The sequence below is a fragment of the Ambystoma mexicanum genome, chromosome 12 (genome assembly GCF_040938575.1).
Source record: "Ambystoma mexicanum isolate Mex_15411 chromosome 12, UKY_AmexF1_1, whole genome shotgun sequence".
Taxonomy (NCBI): domain Eukaryota; kingdom Metazoa; phylum Chordata; class Amphibia; order Caudata; family Ambystomatidae; genus Ambystoma; species Ambystoma mexicanum.
In genome coordinates this window covers 602,796,458-602,815,949 of record NC_090936.1, presented here as the reverse complement: position 1 = coordinate 602,815,949, position 19,492 = coordinate 602,796,458, and the positions used below count along the sequence as shown (strand labels likewise).

The 19,492-nt window shown below is 48.1% G+C and overlaps 1 protein-coding gene across 1 annotated transcript in view; it reads right to left on the bottom strand.

Moving 5' to 3' along the window:
* Positions 1-1,417: 1,417 nt before the first annotated feature.
* Positions 1,418-19,492, bottom strand: part of P2RX3 (purinergic receptor P2X 3) — a 338,535-nt gene continuing 320,460 nt past the window's right edge. The window contains exons 11-12 of the mRNA XM_069629000.1: positions 17,646-17,723; positions 1,418-4,808 (exon numbers count right to left, since the gene is read on the bottom strand). Coding sequence (XP_069485101.1) covers positions 4,680-4,808; positions 17,646-17,723 — 207 coding nt within the window. The 3' untranslated portion in view covers positions 1,418-4,679. The remainder of the gene's footprint in view (positions 4,809-17,645; positions 17,724-19,492) is intronic.

Genomic DNA, 19,492 nt, shown 5'->3' with positions numbered 1-19,492 from the left:
TGCAAGTTGTACTTACGAGTGCCCAGGAACTCATTTGCAGTTTCCAGCCTCTCCACAGCACTTCGGCTTGTGCACTGCGTCTCTCCTTCTATCTCAGCAGTTTCCTCTGCTCCTCCGCTCTGGTACGTATCTCCTGCACTCGTTAGCCTCTGCATAAGAGCCGACGTCTCCTCCTGCACTGCCACACTCAGTCATGTGGTTTCCATCTTTTAAATGTCCCATGCACAGGTGATTTTGTGGGACAATCATCCTGCATGTTGAGATTTGGGCTCCTGTTACCTTGTACCACCTCCTTCATCCTCCTCTTCTTAGTATTTAGGCATTTATGTAAGTAGGAGTCCATGGATGTCATTGGACACATAGCATTCAGATTGTTTTTCTCAGTTGTTTTACATAAGAGAACAGTTTCACAAAAAGGTACATCAGAAGTAAAAAGGGTTGTGTTGGAGCTTTGTGTGTTTAGGTCATAGGTGGGTGTTTGACCTAAAAAATATGGAAAAGAGGTTTCTTCACTTTCTCTACAAGGGGAAACAAGCAGCTGACCATAGGACATTAAGGTCTCAGGTATTAGAGGGCCTTCCTTATGGGAAAGGGAGAGATAGCACATCTTGTCCAATGAAGTCATGAGATCTCCCCGGTAGTTGTCTCCTCCCATGTGATCCTCCTTCATATAACAGCCCACAGGGTCAGGATCAGGTAGCGGCGGCCATTCCCTGGCTACATGGGAGGAGCTCACCGCTGGGGAATCTGTGATGACTCCATTGGAATCATCACAATTACTATACATAGTAACATGCAAAGTAGCATTACTCATCATCTTAAGTCTGAAAGTGCATGTAATGCATGTCTTTTATTTATTGTGGATGTGCAGCAAAACCTCGATTTTTTAAGGAATGTTGCTAGTAAGACCCTGCCACCCAGAAAATAAGATTTTATCTCCTGTACCAATTGTTCCCAAACATGCTTCCCCTAAAAGTAAACAGGAGTGCTAAAGGATGCTCCCAGACTAATGCAGCAAGCACGTCTGAGTGATTTACCGCAGTCAGATAATCTTTGTGATCACTTGATAGCCAGTGTAATATCACTGTTGCCATCAGATAATGCTCATACGTCATCCATTCAGCAACAAGTGGTCGAATCCATTTCCTGAGCTACAGCCTATACACAGTTCCCAATGCCTTCTTTCTTGTGCCTTTATCCACTGTCAGTGTTTCCAAATCATCTCTCATATGCTCGAAGGAGAATGGGAGAGTTTTTTGGTGACTTAGATTACCAAGTCTAAGCATCAAAGAATGCCTTCGGTTCAAATGACCTCACGCCCTCACAAACATATACACAAACATATTTCAGGCTACCCTCGTATCAGTTTTGGCCTTCACTGCATAGTGCTATATCACAGAAAGTAAAAGCCAAAACATAAAGGGTAAAGGGAATATTTATTGTTAAAAAATGGATGATTACAATGAGAAAATATACAGAAAGCAACAGAATATACAAGTCGTGGTGCGCTGTCCACAGTGTGAGTCCCCTATCCCTCGATCCCAATCACAGTATAGCTCCATTCCTCAGAAGGCATGCAGGGAGGGAGATGCTTATCTAGGCTACTTAGATTTGACGCCATCCCCTGGGTCCGCACTTCTATGGACAGATACACATCCCTTGGAAGAGACAGATGCTATGCTTCACGTTGATGATGGTGACACACTTGCGTGTGAAATGATAACTGTGGTTGTTTTATGGCAACATGTATAAGACCAACTGCCATGAGGACATTGAGCTTTATCTTTGGTGAGGACATTGCGCTCATCTCCAGCAAGGCCACTGTGTTCATCTTTGGTGAGGGCATTAAGAACACCTTTGTTGAAGGCAATGAACTTGACTGGATTAAGCACATTGAGTTCATCTCTGGTGGTGTTTTTGAGAGCATCTCTGTTGAGTACTGTGAGCTCATCTCAACTGAAGACCACAGTGATATCATCTTCATTGAGGCTATTGCACTGATCGTTTTTTCAGGAAGTCAACTCATCTTGTTTGTAGACATTTTTCTAAATTTGCAATAAGATGTATCTTGTATCTGTTGATGAATTTGAGCACATTCATGATCAAGTTATTGTATTTTCTTCAATGTATGGATGGAGATCATCCCCATGAGTTCCTTCAAAGTCATATATTGTTAGCACCTTAATCCCTTATCTTTGGAGGATGCTGAGACCATTTCTGGTGAGGGCACAGAGATCATCCCAATGAGCACATTGAGTTCATCTTTGATGAGGACTTTTGGGCTAATCTTTGGATTGGTGAGGACCTTTTTCTTATTTCGTTTGTGGATAATGTGCACATCACCAGTGATGACATTGAGTGTTTGACAGTTAAGAACATTAAGATTTTCTCTGCGTGTGGAACTTAGGTCCTCAATGGTCTGGACAAGAGTGTCCCTCTATGGAATATGCTGAGACCATCACTGGTGAGTACATTGCACATATTTTGTAAGGACTTTGATGTCTTATGTTTATAAGGACCTTGAGCTCATCACATAGAATAATGTTAAGCTCATCTTTGATGAGGACATTGAGCTCCTTTACAGTAGAGATGCTGACCCTGAATCTGGTGAGGATTCTGAGCTCATCTCTACTGAAAATGCTCTGCTGATTTTAGGGAAGAAGATGTAGCTTATCATTCCTGAAGACATGGCAGTCATATGTACTGAGGACTTTGAGCTCATCTGTAGGAGGACATTGAACACATCACGTTTGGGGACATTGAGATCATCAGTGAGGACATTAAGCTCCTATCTGGTGAGAACACTGGAATAAATCTCTGGTGAGGCTTTGTGGTAATCTCTGATGAGAACATACTGTAGGGATTTTCACCGCGGATGACACTACGATTATCTATGGTGAATACGCTGATGATCTCTGTTCAGGATGCAGTAACTAAGACGATCTCTTGCAATGACATTGTGCCCATCTCGGTAAAAGGTGTTGAGATAGTTTCTGTTGAGGGCATTGTGCTCCTCTCTTGTAAGAAGGCTGTACTTATCTCTGGTAAAGAAACTGAAGTCATCTCTGGTGGTAACACTGAGGTTCATGCAATCATTTCTGATGAGGATAATAGGGTGTTCTGTATTGAGGAGGCTAAGATCTCCTGCGTCGAGGATGATAATATAATATGTGCTGAGGACACTGAGATCATCCGTGATGAGGTTTGTGGTGCTACTGAACTCTTTTCCATTGTGGACACGGAGGTATGCTCGGAAATAATACGTTTTGGTTTCCGCTGCTACGGTTCGTGTCATCTCTGATGATAATGAAGAGAGAATGCCCTCTAGTTATAATCATTGTGAGATAGTCTCTGGTGATTAAGGTGTTTTGATAAAGTGATGATTTCTATTGATAATTATAGTATCTAAAATCATGAAAAGCCTTATAAAAGTCATATCCCACGTGTTCAGGGGCCTGGTCATTTGGGGCTTTTGAACTTCCTGTGTTTGTAAGAGTGCATGTTTGTAACAGTGCATGTTCACTGCGGGTGGTGAAAGGTGGGTCAGTCTGTACTATAGACATGTTATGTGTAAATGATACTTCAAGGACACACATTTAGAGTGGAAAACCCCAATGTCCTAAAAAGTCCTTTCAGTGCAGATTATTGGTAAAAATGGCAAAATCTCATACGGGAATATAGTGGAGTGCAATACACGGCAAGTGCATGCGAATATAGTTGTATGTGAAAAATTGTATGTGTGACAACAATCCAGATATCGTAGAAGATTTTGTGTTGCAGATCAGGGCCAAAAGAAGGTTGTTGTACAGTAACAGTTTGTGCAAAGGTTGTTTGTGGCTGGGAATTGTCAGAAGTACGTTTATGTAAAGCAGTTCCATTGAACGAGCAATGCGATGGGCTTGCAACATGCTTGGAGATGCTGAGAGAAACCATCTGTTGGAGTTTGTGTTAAGCATGGCTGGATGTGTATGGTCAGTGAGAGTCAAAAGTGAGTTAATTGCGGAAGACAGTTTGTCATTGGACTAGATAGCAATTCAAATCGGGCAGGTGTTGGATATGTTGTTTACTTGGCGTTGCATGGAGGAAATATTTGTGTCGCAGGTTGTTGGGTGTGGAGGATGACTGGATGTAAGATAGAATTGAATACCATGCATAGAATACGTTTATGTTTCAAAGCCCAGTTGGTTTTTTAAGTACATGACGGATAATTTTAGCAGGGTGATGGTTGTCAGATTAAAAAAGTTATTAGATGTAAATGAATTGGCAAGGAAGACTATTGTATGTGGTAGGGTGCAAGGTATGAGGGAAGAGGGAGGGTGTTTAGATACTGTATACTTCCTGTACAAAATGCTTGTATTTGGAAAGTCTCTGGGATACCGTGGACTGCGGGAGGAAATTACTGACAATGTTGATTGGTGTTGAAAACCATTGACCGAAGAACACAAATCATACCAAATAACTGCTACACAGGAGGAAGACGACACTGGCTCTGAACGTGATTGACAGAGGAAGATATGTGTGTTGTAGACTGTTAAGACAATCATTGCTGGAAAAAGTTCACTCAGAATACTGTTTGGTTTTGAGGACTATTGGTTGTGTACCCGACGGGGATTCCTGCGCAGTTGTCCTCTAATGAGGTGGTTGAGGAGCACAGCTTGGCAGACATGACACGAAAGCTCTTAGTGTCCAATAGAGAACGCCCCCGAGTCTGTGGATCGCTTCTCGTCAATTCTGCCTGAGAGGGTCTGGTTGCTCTTGTACATTTCTGTGTGATTAGGGGAAACTGACCTGAGGCTCACTTCAGACACCTGCAAAAGACAACGATAAAGACGTTTTAGAGAAAACAACCTTATGTCTTTGATTCAACAGCATTAGGCAGCATTGAGACATCACACACTGCAGTCACCCTTGTGGAGAGATGGAACGCAGGAAAATGCAGCAGGATGTGGGCAGGCACTCATACACCACCCCCTGCTGTCAGTCTACAGGACAAAAGGGACTGCAGGAAAAGAGCTATACCTCTCAGTAAGTACTTATTTACCATTCACTACAGTCATCAGACAGGAGGGATAGAACTGCAGGAAAAGGGAGCTCGCGGTCAGCAAGCACAGAAACTCCATACCCTGATCCTACCCTAGAGGAGACATGGTAGGGCTGCAAAAGCAGCTGGCTGTCTGCAAATTCTCATTCACCAGTGGCTGCAGTCTACTTAATGGAGAAATGGGAGTGAAGGAAAGGGGAGCTAGCAATTAGTCAGCAATCATGCACCAAACCTTAGTGCTACCTGCTGGGGCTGCAGGAGCCGTGTGCTACACTACAGCTACAGACCAATAAACCCTGCCCCACAGTGACTATGGCCTTGCCCCCCAAGCCATCACTTTCTTTACTGCTGGCACAGGGAGGCCGGCAACACTCTTCAGAGTAACTAACAGTCACACAATCTTCATCAGCGCCACCTACAGGAAAAGGCATGCAGGCCCTGCCGTTGTGTGGGATGACAACCTTCAGGACAGGATGTGTGATAGGGCGTTTGGAGAAGAAAGGGAAGAGGGTTATGTGAAGCTGTGGAAAAAAAAGAGATTTGCACATGGCTACACAGTGCCTGTTTATTTTGTATCATATTTCACAACACAGCACTGCAAGAAGCACTGAAGGCAATGAAAGGGTTAATTCGCATTGCATCAGCGGGCAGATCCCTGCCGGCGGCCTTCGGGACGCATTCTCGTTTCACCTATTTCGTTGCTGTTTAGTTCTGCGTCAACACTGCACACGCCGTATCACTGCTTTCTCCCCTGTAACATGCCAATAAGGCACGAAAGAGGGGGCAGGACATGGGGGGGGGGGAATAAAATGTCAATGAATCTGGAAAGTCTCACTACCCTCTTCTCGGTTGACCTGCATTGGCCGGCGGCTCTCGCTTCTGCGCTTATACTGCATGAGAGCTCTTGTCAATTGGCAGCGGACATCTTTTGTTGGACTACGCTCAACCTTCTCTCTCTATGAAGTGCCACCTTGCTTTGTGCATTCTTCTGTGTAACACCCACTTCTTGCTGATGCTTCACCTTTCACTCTTGTGTAAGAGTCACATTATTCTGTCCAACACCGGCTGATGCCGTTCTACATATATCATCCGTGGACACCGGATGATTTCTCATCAAGTCCACCCCGCTGACCTGCTGACTGCACCCAGCATCTGAGACCTCAACAAGTACATTTTAAAAGTCGTAGATATCTGACACAAACGTTTGTTTTCCTGCGTTCTCTCATATGTCATTGTCGGACATTTCTTCCTCTTCATCTTCCTCTTCGACACATATAGAGACTTCTTTAAGGCATACCAGTCTCGCTTTCCCTGCACATGGCTTTACATTTGAGCCTGATTGAATCAAGGACCATGAGCATGGCCGTTAAAGACTTCAATATCCTCGCCGCTGCCTTGAGCAACACAGATGATGACAGGAAGGGAGGAATATGTTTATACCGTGCAGACCTGATGTCAGCAATATTGTTTTTGAACTAACTAAGAATTGCCCAGATGCATGTGACATCTTAAAGGCTGGCCTGGAGGCCAGGGGGCGCACAGGCAATGGCAGCCTGATTGCGGAGCTCCCGCCGAAGCTGGGCCCATCCAGTGGACTGAGCCCCCCCCCCCAACAGGTGTAACGAGCGGCGGGAGCTGGCGACCCCCTAGGAACGCCCCCGCTCGAAAAGACGGCCCTCCAGCGCCAAGCGGAACCGGAGAACCACGAGTGCCGGAGCGCGACCGGGACGGCGTCAAGTCTGCCGGCGCAGGAGGTGACGGATCCCTCCGCGGCTCGGGAGCCAAGGTGAAGAACCGGGTCCTCCCCCGGGCCCAGGAGGTGAAAGGCGATTGTCGCGGGGACGGCCCTCCCTGTGCGGGCCCCAGGGCCGACCCCCCTCCCGGACTCCTTCCCGGCGCTGCTCCGGACACAGCGGCAAGGCGGCGCGGGCCTGTGGAGGTGACGCGGGAGGCCAGGCCCCGCCAGAGGAGGCCCAGATGAGGACGCTCTCCAGCGACGCTTTAACTCGGGTGGGGGGCGGAGTCGCTCCCCCCACGAGAACCCAGGCATCCACCATCCTCGCCAGCCAGATCTCCCCACCCTGGGTCACAACAGTGGCCCCCAGCCAGAGAGCGGGCGGCGCAGACCCCCACGACCGTGGGCAGTGCGGGGGTAGACCCCCAGGGCCGCGCCCCGGAGCGAGAATCCGCTGGACAAAGGAGGCTCCCGGGGACACTGCCCCGGGGGGAATCAGCGGCCCGGCAGCCCAGGTGAGAGGCCCCCGCTCCTGGTAAAGCGGGGCGAGTGCCCGCCTGCGGGGCTGACCCACCATTCATAAGGGCTGAAGCCCACACCCCGGAGATATCCACAACACCGTGGGGCCAGGTCAGCGCAGCACAACTCCAGGGGCCCACAGGGCCACGACACACCACGCAGCTGGAAGGCATTGACCAACTCGGACCTGAAGGGGGACCCCATGACCACGCTGCTCAAGGGCATTGGAACACATCTCTGGCGTCCCTCGCATCATAGGACCCCAGGCCCACCCTGATCACGCAAGCGGCCCGCAAACCAGGTGAGAGGCCCCGCCCCCAGCTGGCGGGGCGAGTGCCCGCCTGAAGGACTACCCCACACCCCGCAGGTGATAATCCACCGCCTACAATCGCCATCGGAGCGACGCACTACAGATTGGTCCTGGGACGGCACGGTGCTCTCCCCAAAGGCCTCGGACTGCAGTGGATCAGTAACACCCCATGAGCTGGAAGAAGGCCCTACAAACGTTTTGTTTCCAAGAAACAGAGAACTCCACCGAGGTCCCCACCACCTCCGGAACCATGGCCCACGCTGAATCTAAAGACCAATCCGCAGCGGCGATGTAGAGGGGCTTTGCCTCCATCCTCCAGGAGATTAGAGAAATGAGATCCGACATCGCCCAGAAGTTCGAGAAACTGGACCAAAGGGTAGACAAAATCGAGGACAGAGTCCTACAAGTAGAAAATTATCAATCATCCTCTACATCTCAGGAAATCCAATTCGATACACGGCTAGTTGCTTTGGAAAAGAGGGACGAAGAGAGAACCAGGATTATGGACGACTATGAAAATAGGGAAAGGCGGAACAATCTAAGGTTCTTTGGGATCACGGAGACAGAGGGCGAGACGGAGAGGGAGCTGACCCGAGTGGTGAGAGACATCATCACCCTCCTGTTCGCCGAGGAAATGACGACGGAACTCATGTTCGACAGGGTGCACATGGCTGGGGGAAGATCGGGGATCCCCAGATCGGTCCTAGCTCGTTTCCACTACTACACGGAGAAGGCTAAAGTTCAGGAAGCGGCGAGGAAGGTGGGGGTGATAACTTACAACGGCGCACAAATCACAATTTTTCAAGACCTCTCAGCTTATACCCTAGCTAAGCGAAGGATGTGCCGCCCCCTGACACAACAACTGAAAGAGAAGGGCATCCGATACAGATGGAGATACCCCTTCTCTCTGTCCTTCGAATACCAAGGCCAACGCACAACGCTGGTATCGGAAGAAGACATTAAGGGCGCTATTCAAGACTATGTGGAAGCACCCATCCCCCGGAGGGGACCGGTGGGTCCGGAGGCGCTCAGCAGGGGCACCCCCGGGCAGCTCAACTCCAGAAGGAGAAAAACCGGCGCGAGGAAGTTCAAGAAACGGAACACTCCACCAACACCAATGGAAGACGACCGTGCCGACTCAGAGGGGTGACACCTGCAACCCCATGCAGATCACTGAGATCGAAAAACAGGAGGACCCTGGGGTCGCTCTGTTCGCTGCACCCCCTCGAACTGCAAGTATATGGGAGCTTAGGGGGGGGAAAACAACTGTGGGAACCGAGGGTAGTATCCGGGAGAGTGCCCAAACGGAGAGACTCGGGGGAGAGTCGAGATGGGGGGGAGGGGCTCACGTTAACAAGATTTGTAAGTGAAGCCTGGCCGGGGGGATCTGGCTGGTGGTCCAGCCAATAATCCAGGAATGGAAGAACTACATGGCTGGACGCCGGGGAGGGGGGTGGGGGTTTGTTTACAAGTTGGGGGTTTTAGGGCAGGAAAAGTGTTCAGGGGTAAGTTGGGAAAACGTTTCAAAGAAGTCCAAACAAAAAAACACAGTAAGCAGGGTGGGAGCGACCATGCGACATCGGTGACCAAGGGGAAAGGTGATAGCGACTATGGCTGACGACCGACCGGCCCTGGGGGTGGGGACCCTAAACGTACGGGGCTTGAACACTCCCACAAAAAGATCCCCAATCAGCAGAGAGTTTAGGAGGGCGAAGCTAGATCTACTTTTCGTGCAGGAAACACACCGGGCGAGGGGGAGGGAGCCCAGGTTGCAGGGAGGCGGAATCGAGGAGGTTTTCCATGCATCCCATAAAGGAAAGAAAAGAGGGGTTGCAATTCTGATCGCCAAAGGGTTGGGTTTCGATAAAGACTCCGTCCTGAGGGACCCCGAAGGCCGCTTCCTCTTCGTACGAGGCTCCCTACAGGGATCGCCCATAACCTTGGCAGTAATATATGCCCCAAACGAGAGCCAGGCCCAATTCTGGGAGGGAGTGGGGGAAAGGCTGAATACCTTTGTCCAGGGCCCATTGGTGGTGGGAGGCGACTTCAATATGGTCCTAGACCCATCCAGAGATAGACAACGGGTGGGTCCACCAAACCCCAGACCCGCTGGAGACGCCTCGGCACGCTGTTTTCAGAGGGTAAATGAAGACCTGAACCTGGCGGATAGTCTACCTACCCCCCGGGCAGGGACTCCCTCTTTCTCGTACTATTCCTCTGCCCACAAAGCTTTCTCAAGGATAGACTATATCCTCGTGGACGTGGTACTCCGACCCCACATAGCGGGTTACAGGATAGACCCGGTCCCCTGGTCGGACCACGACCTGGTTAGGGTCACCCTGGCAGGGGACTGGTGTAGAGAACGGAGGGGACGTTGGAGATGCAACAACGCCATCATGAGGGACGAGGTACATGCCCAGACAGTCCTGGATGCCGTTACAGAGTTCTTCGAGCTCAATGACAATGGGGAGGTGGGGATGCACACCCTCTGGGACGCCTTTAAGGCGACCCTAAGAGGAGTGCTCATAAAAATAGGTTCCAGACAGAAGAGGGAAAGGGAAACCCAGGAGAGGATTTTGAGGGAAAAATAGCTCATCTCCAACCGGGGGGCTCCCCGGCACTGACCCTGGAGCGAGACCGTGTGGCCGCCCTGGAGGACTATAGACTCCAATTGAAGGATCTTCTCCTCCACAAAACGGAGAGGAGGCTCCAGATGGTTAAACAAAAGTATTATGAGAAGGGGGACAGGGCGGACAGGATCCTGGCCTGGAAATTGAGGGAGGTCCAGAGAAGCAGGATGGTGAAGGAGGTGAGGGATAGCAGGGGAACACTAGGCTGTGACACCCCCCACATAAGCGAAGCCTTCCGCCAATACTACGAATCACTATATGCCTCCGAATATGACGGCGGCGATGCCCAAATTGAGGATTTTCTTGGGTCCATACAGATACCGTCCCTTTCACGGGAATTGGCAGAGGGGCTGGAGGGTCGGGTGACCGAAGAGGAGGTGGAGAAGGCGATCAGCGGGATGAAGGTGGGGACCTCCCCGGGGGAAGATGGCTTCTCGGTCTATTTTTACAAGAGGTTCCGGTCCTCCATGTCTCCCTATCTGGCGAGGGTCTTCAACATGGTTTTGGAAGGGGGCACCCTCCCCGACTCCATGATGGGTGCCATTATAGTGGTCCTCCCCAAGGAAGGTAAAGACCCGAGGGAATGCTCGTCCTACCGACCCATATCATTGCTTAACATCGACGTCAAAATCTTGGCCAAGGTGGTGGGTAGGCGAATGGAGGGGATAATGCAGAAGTTAGTCCACGGGGACCAGGTGGGGTTCATTAGGGGCAGACAGGGATCGGATAATATCCGCAAAACGATAGACTTGGTACAATTCGCCCAAAACTCAAATCTCAATGCTTGCATATTGTCCCTGGACTCGGAAAAAGCTTTCGACAGAGTAGAGTGGAGATATATGATCCTCCTCCTCCAATGGCTTTGGGACACACATCCTGAGCTGGGTGGCTGCCCTTTATAGAGCCCCCACCACAAGACTCCAGGTGAATGGAGTGCTATCAGAATCGTTCCCCCTCACCCGAGGGACAAGACAGGGCTGCCCCCAATCGCCCCTAATATATGTCCTCACAATGGAGGCCTTGGCCATAGCGGTCAGGTCCCACCCAGACATCAAGGGCATAAGAAGGGGAGACGTGGAATTCAAACTCTCCCTGTTTGCCGATGACATCCTGGCATACTTGGTGGACCCGGGCTCTTCGCTCCCCCCCCCTCCTGTCCCTGGTCAGCTCATTCGGGCGTTTCTCAGGCCTGAAAATCAACACCGCTAAGTCTGTCCTCCTTCCGTTGCGCCTTGTGGACCCAGTACTAGACCCCCTGACCAGGTTTCACGGGATAGCTGTGGGCAAAAACACTATAAAATACCTGGGTGTCCTCCTCACTAGGGACTTATCAAAAGTGGGGGCTTCCAATTACGAGCCCATGCTGTCCGAGATAGCCTCTGACTTGAGGAGATGGGGAGGAATGATCCTCTCGTCGTGGTCTGGTCGGATGACGGCAGTCAAAATGAACATTCTGCCCCGGCTCTTGTACCTCTTTACGGCCCTCCCTACCCGGGTACCCGCTCAAACCTTCATAGATCTGCACAAGGGGGTCCGAGATTTCATTTGGCAGGGGAAAACCCCACGGATTGGTAGGGCCACCCTGACGCTTCCAAGAGATGAGGGGGGATTTGGATTCCCGGATTTCCAATTGTACTATCACGCAGCACAACTGCGGGTCCTCCTAGAACATATGAAGGAAGGCTTGCGAACATAGTGGTCATATTTGGAGGACATGGATGTCCACCTGCTTAAGGTCCGCGACCTCTTGTGGGCCCCCCGCAAATCCATACCGAAACAAGTACTATCTCACCCGACCCTGGGCGTTCTCTGGGACGTCTGGAGGGAGTGCCCCCGAACAGCCCATCTTTCCTCCTGGCCGTCCCCCATGACCTCCTTGTGGGGGCCCCCCCTGAAACTGGGCAGTAGAGGGTTTGGACAATCCCAGCGTTGGTCCGATGCGGGACTGGAATGGGCGGGCAAGCTGTTCAAGGAGGGTGAATTCTTGAGTTACGAGGAGCTCCGGGAGGGACTGGGAGGCGGGACCCTCTCCATTTTTGAATACCTCCGGCTTAAGGGTATCCTCAACGATCCTGCGTGGGGCCCAAATCTGCGGAGGCAACTAACTCCCTTCGAGAAACTCCTTGACTTAGCAACCTCCAGAAAGGGAGCGGTCTCCAGTATATACACAGTCCTAAACACCCATGACCTTCAGGCTAGAAGGGGCTTCAGGGGTTTTTGGAACGATCTGGCGGGGGAGGAGATATCAGAGGATGCCTGGTCTCGTATTTTTAAGATACCGTTTCATGGCAATCTTTTCACTGCGGATATGGAACATAACTTTAAGATCTTGCAGGGGTGGCACAGGGACCCGGCAAAACTCTCGAAAATGTTCGCAGAGGTATCACCAGAATGCAGAGGGGCTGTGGCCAGACAGGGTCTAGAGGTCACATGTGGTGGCTATGTCCGAAGGTGCAGACCTACTGGGAATCAGTGAGGGACTGGATAGCGGAGGTAACGGAGGTCCCTCTGCCCCTCGGCCCGTTGACCATGCTGTTGGGCCTCCCCCCGGAGGATGCGGAAATACACCGGTACCCAAGGATGTGGGAAACTATGTTGAGAGCGGGCAGAGTGGCCCTAGCCCAGAGGTGGAAGAGCCCGGAAACCCCTTCCAAAGAAGAGTGGATGAAAAAACTTAAGAATATGTTTTTGATGGACAAATTGACCGCCCTAGTAAACAAGGACTCATGCTCATTCCTTGCTGACTGGTATGGGGTCCAGCAGACATGGGGATGGGATGTACATTAGTCCCGAGATCGTTTCCCCAGACAGTCGGGGTGTGGGGTCGCCACCGAGAAAGACAACTCCCAGCGGGAGGTCCCCGCGGGCCGGGACAAAGTCGGCCTCAAGCCAGCAAGGGAGTTGGTCACACGTCGCGGTGCTCTAAAGAACTAGAAAAAGTTGTGAAAGTTTGGTCTCTTTACTGTTGTCCTGTTTGGTTTGGACAAGGGGGGGTGGAGGGGGGGGATCGAGGGTACTGTGATACCCTTTTTTCTACTGTTTGATCTTCAAAATGCCAATAAAAACTAAAGTTTAAATGCTGGCCTGGCTGAATACTCTATGCAAACAATGAATGTAGCTTGTTCCACTCCAACATGCAAAACAAATAATTGAGGGTTTGTCACGAGACGCAAAGCTTGCATCAAACATTGTGACTTTTATATATATTCTAGTGATGAAGCTCTCAAAACTGATGTCATTGCAAGGTGTGGGGTTTCCACCATTAGGAATAGGTACTGTAAAAATCACACCCGCTAGACAAAACCCTTCCAATGGATAAATCCTCCTCAATGGCAGACTACGAGGTAGAAGTCATGGACCTTGCAAGCTAGAGGTGTGTTGAACAGGAAGTACTTTGCAAGCTAAGGGATACACCTTGACCTACATAGGCACCAAAAGAGAGCATGTTCAATGCACTCAAGATTTTCCACATCAGCGGGATATAGCCATGGGCTAAACATGGCAATCATGTGGCAAGAAGAACCGTATCCACAACGCTCAAGCTTCAAGCCGGTCACACAAGTGGAAAAAGATAAGGCACTAGAAATTGAGGATCACTGCAATAGATTTGTTCAATCTTGAGAGAAACTCTACTGCCTGTGAATACGTTCTTGTGAGAGGGTGCCCTTCCATCTCGTTTCTTGGTTTATACAGTGTGGGTATTGAACCTGTGTGACAATGGTGCTGAGTTGGTTGTTAGTTTCCTTTATCTTAAGGCATTCTCTGATCTTGACATGATTTGAAACAGTCCAGTTCTGTGTCTTTAGAGAAACCCAAAATGAGTAAAAATGCTCAATGTTGTGGTATAAAGTGGTGATTTTTAATAGCACAGAATAGCTGACACATGTTTTCACCCAACCAGGGCATTACAAAGATTGTTCAACTGATAGCAGAGGCCCCCCCAGGCCTTACAGGCTACCCCAATCGGAGGCTCTATCCCAGAGCACCATTAATAAAATCTACCTTACCTGCACCCATAACTATTCCATGGAAAAGACCCTGGTTGGCTCAAAACACGTGTTGGCTAATCTGTGATATTAATATCACCAATATATACCACAACATTGAGCATTTGAACTTATTTCGGGTTTCTTTAAAGACACATAACTGGACTGTTTCAAATTATCTCAAGATCAGAGAACGCCTTAAGATAAAGGGAACTAACAACCAACTCAGCGTCATTATCACACAGGTTCAATACCCACACAGTCACACGAGTGGGTCCAATTCACATAGTAAAGAAATGATGACAGGCCAGCTGGGATGGAGACAGGAACTTGTTGACAAGTTATTCCAGACTCTATTGAAAAGATTCCGGAATTCGAAGAGAGCCTGTTACACGTCACATCAACAAATCAATAGCACCTGTCTGCCAACAATCTTGTGGCAAAACTGTTCAATGTCTAGAAACAGACCGAATCTAAATTGCAATTGTTACTCAAACCAGACATTGGATGCGATACACTTGAAGATTCCAAAACTCACAATAAATTGACAGAAGTGTGGATTCAAGAAATCAATGTTAAGGTTCAGTGGTCAAGTTCTCTCTAACTACGGAATGCAACTGGCCCCAGGTAAAGTCATTGGCCCTCATTAGGACCCTGGCGGTAAGGGGTTTACGCTAGCGTTAGCTGCGCCGACCCCTTACCGCCAATTCCGAGTTCCCAGAGCGCCATGGTCATTTTTCCGCCCGCTTTTTGCGGGCGTAAAAATCCATGGCGCTATGGGACCTTGGTGTTAATTACGCCACCGTAATTTACGGTGGCGTAATTAACTCCTTCCCCACTCCCATTATACCCTATGGGGCCGAAATGGGAATGGGGAAGGGTAAATGGGTCAATGGGGACTTACCGCCCCGCCGACCTCGGAATGGGGCGGTAAGTCCACCATCCGCCATGGCGTAAACGGACTTTAGTGCACATGCTACATACTGGACTTTGCATCGATAAGTGTGCCTCTTACACACACTACTCAACTTGGTCAACATGTTTTGTGTCTGTGCAGTGCCGCGAGGCTGTTGCAATTACCCAATAAAGGATCACGAGTCCTGAGTGTACGCCATGTTTTGATTCTGATTTTTGCACTGAGATTACTGTGGAATGCGAGCACTGTAGGTCCTAGCATGGTCCTTGGTCACCACTCCAAAATATGCCAGTAGAAGTTTGGCAGATTTAGGAAAAGCATATTATCAGGCTAAAAAGTAGACCCTTGCAATTGTCTGGACATGTCAATACCACAGCGTGTCCCTGTACATAAAAGCATATATGGTTTCATGGACCACCAGGCACTCACTACAATATACTGGAAACCCTGTGCCAAAATGTCTTCTTGTATAGATATGTGGGGGTCTATGGTTGCGGGACTACCAATTCAAAATTGTGCAGAGACTGACAAAAAATTCTCGACATGTTTCAGTCCTCTGTGTAGGCCTTGAACATGAAACATGTTGTGAATTTTTTGTCAGTCTAATTAGTTAAACTGTCTGAGTGAATTGAAAATTCCAATGAAGGGACAATCTAATCCTAATTATTGAATAGAATTAGAATAGAAGAATTAGAGATTAGAAAGTCATTATCTCTAAGATCTTTTAGAATTGTATGTTCTTAATGTTTGTCTTTGTCAATACAATACACTTGTATCTTTTTAGAGGGTTTAATCATGTATTTTAGACTATTTTGCTATCTCCATTAAAATTTGTACTTTTTGAATTAACCAATGGCATTCAGATGAATGGATAACTGTTGATAAAGGATTAAGTCCTATCTTTTCGAGTCTTGTATAACCTTAAGTCCCAAAAACAAGATAGGACTCCACAATCGTGGAATTTGGGCTCTCTTCATTGTATTCCTTATACTCACTGAAATGTGACATGAATTTCAAGCTCCCAATCATTAAAGAGTGTTTTGGATACATGACTAATTAGCTGATTATTTTTTAGTACACATATAATTATATGTACTAAATATGTACACTGTACAATTGTTATACTTGCTCCTGTAAATTATATATCTCTCATGTATATGCAACTAAGATATGTCTGTAACAAGCGCCACGATGCCCCCGGGCTGACGTGCACTCTACAAGTCCGAATAAATAAATGAATACATTTGAACCAGCGCGATAGTGCCAATGTTAACTTGGCTTGCATGTGTCATCTTCTTGAGGTGGGTAAGGCACTGCCTCACTTTACCTAGGCAAACGCTGCAGGATCATATTTCTAACTTAGTCTTGAGAAGTTGGATAGACGTTATATACAGCAAAGGTGCATTCAAAGTTCTAGTGCCCTAAGTTTATGATCTCTCTAGAATTTAAATCATATGCTGATTATTTTGGATTTCACCATTGTAAGATTACTCTGTTGTATCCTCAAGTAAATAGACTAGTGGAAAGGGTAATTGGAAATTTGAAGAAACCTATTTAGATTTCTAACGCCATTGGTAGCTCACTAGCAGAAAGTCTGTGTCTACTGGTGCAAAATTATTGCAACATCCCACATGACACCACCAAGCCAGGTCTGTCAGAACTCGTGCTTGTGCTTTGCATGCCACTTAGTTGAGACAAAGGGAATGAAGAATATTAAGTCTTATGTTGATCATCGGTGCTGAGAAAAATCAGCAGTGTTGGGTGTGAATGAGACAAATTAATTGAAGCAAGGGACTATGTCCAAGGCTATGTCTGCATTAGATGCCTGACATATGATTGTCAACCATGTCAAATGATCTATAGCAACGACCAGAAAAATTGGCAAAGTCGCAACAGGAACAGTTCAGAAGCTGTAGCGGTGATGGTGCTGACAGTATTGGCTCAGAACATGTGTCTCTGCAGGAGATCCGACGACTCGAAGACGTAAATGATACCGATGAAGGTTTGTCTCTCTCAGACCTGTTGCGATAGTGGAGACTCTTCACAGAAGAGATCAACATTCTATCAGATGGATGGAAAAGATGAAATAAACTAAGTCATCCATTTTATTCACGATCCGTTTCATATACTGTGTCCCTGTTGTTGTGTGAGACAGAGCCTGGGGAGGAAATAGGAAAGGGAAAAGGATTACGTGGAGCTATTTCATGTTAAGCTGTCAATAAAGGGGCTGTGAACATACTTACTGTGTACCTTGCGTTGCATACCATAACACAATAGGAAGGCCTATAAGCTCCCTTACACCTACCACTTGTTCATCATTCCCACAGGGCATTGTGTTGGCCAACACACGTCAGGAGCTTCTCCATTGTCAGTACCTCAACATAATTCTCTTCCTTGTTCGCTGAGAGGTACAGACTTAGAGCTCCCCACAGACAGCACACTCAAAGTATTTCTTATAGTGCCCCCTGCAGGCAGAATCGGGGACTTGAGAAATCTTTGCATCCTCACCTCCTCAAACTTCTTTGCCTTGTACTGATCTGCTCCCTTGAGGAAATTCAGGAGAATGATGTCGCAGAGCACTGTTCCCTGGGAAAAAACAAAGAACATTCTTGAACAAGACCATTAGGAAGGTGGTGAGTGAACAAAAGGAGTGAGACAAAGGGTGGGTAACTAGAACGAGAGAGCCGGGAAAGGAGAATAAGAAAGAGAACACAGATAGAGATTGATATAGAGGGAGGAAAATAAAGAGAAACAAACCAGAGAGAGTGAGACATAGAATGCACGTGATTGTATATGAAAGAGGAGGAACGAGACACAAACACAGAGTGTAAGAAGGATAGATGGAGAAAGAGAGAGATGAAGAGTGAGGTTGGGGAGGGGGAAAGAAAGGCGGAGCTGTAAAAAGATGGACTGAATGTAAAACAATGAAAGGCAGACACAGGGAAGCGATAGCTCGGAGATTTGTGTGTGCCATAGAGAGAACACATAAACGAGTAGGAGGCGGAGGCTGTGAGATAGAGGGATGGAGGCTTCTTAGAAATCATTAAGGGATGGGTGAAAAAGGAAGAAATGAAAAGTAGAAAGTGTACAAAGAGATATAGGGAGCAAGATGGAGAAACAGAGAAAGAGACTTATAAGGAGAGAGAGATTGATAGGAAGAGTGTGGAACCAGAAAGGAAGAGCGAAACTAGAAACAGTGAAAGAGAGACAGGAACAGAGAGGGATGCTTGGTAAGGAGAAGGGGGGGGGAGAATGATGGCCATCAGAAATCTTTTTGTGGTGGATGTCGGGGAGGTCACATGCCAGACACACAGAAACCTCGACACAGAAATAATTAGACACGCAGGCAAAGAAAGATAAAATAAATTGGCTTGGGTTTTAAACAAGGCTGTTATTATTTACGTTAGAGGGTCAAATTAATCTGGTGGGGGACCCCCACAGACCCCCCAACCCCCTCATGGAGAGTGCACATGCTTACAGCTGCCACCAGGACTGCTGCTATCTAAAATGATGCCAAGGGGGCTTTTTATATTGCTGGGGCCAAACCCTCTTCCTTTTTGCTTCTGGCATCGTCCTTCCTGGCCTACTGCAGGCTTAGTCCCCACTCATTAATAGTTGCCTGCGGTTCACTTGACAGGTCCGTTTGCAACACGGTAAGAGTTTGCCGACCTATCTCAGTACTTTTCATCCATGGGCAGACTTTTAGACATAACTTTCAAACACACCACTGAGCAACAGCTCCTTCAAAGGGGGGAGGGGTGGAAAAAATGCCTCGCTGAGAGTACCACCCGAAAGACCCTATCAGTGTCCATTGACCAATGACGTGTGACCCAGCCCTAATTTCAGCAAATGTCTGATTTGATGCTGCTTCACTGAGAATCTGGTTGATGTGATCGCTCTGCCACTTTGTTTCGATATTAGAACTGTCTTGTTGTGCCCTCGCTTGCATAACTGTACGAGTTATCCAACCTCAGTGTTACATGGTGCACCATTGAACCATCAACCGCATAACCAAAGTGTGGCTGGCTATTGGCATTGCCCTGCTGCTTATTGACCCCTTTGCTAGTGGGCAAGCAATCTTCTGCTCTCCTGTAGAAAGCCCCTTCAATCAGTTTCCTGTCTCTTGCAAGGGTATTATGGTCCAACGTAATGTTGAAAATCAAACAACATCAATCAGCATTCTTGTTTTATACAGACACCCTGTATTAACCCCTGACTTTAAAGAACAACTTTTGGCCACCCTTAGCGATAATAGGAAACCTGGTACTCACTTTTTATTACTAGGTGATTTTAACCTATGGATCTATAAGAAAACTGACCGTAACGTGATATCACTCATGAATGCATTGGAGGCC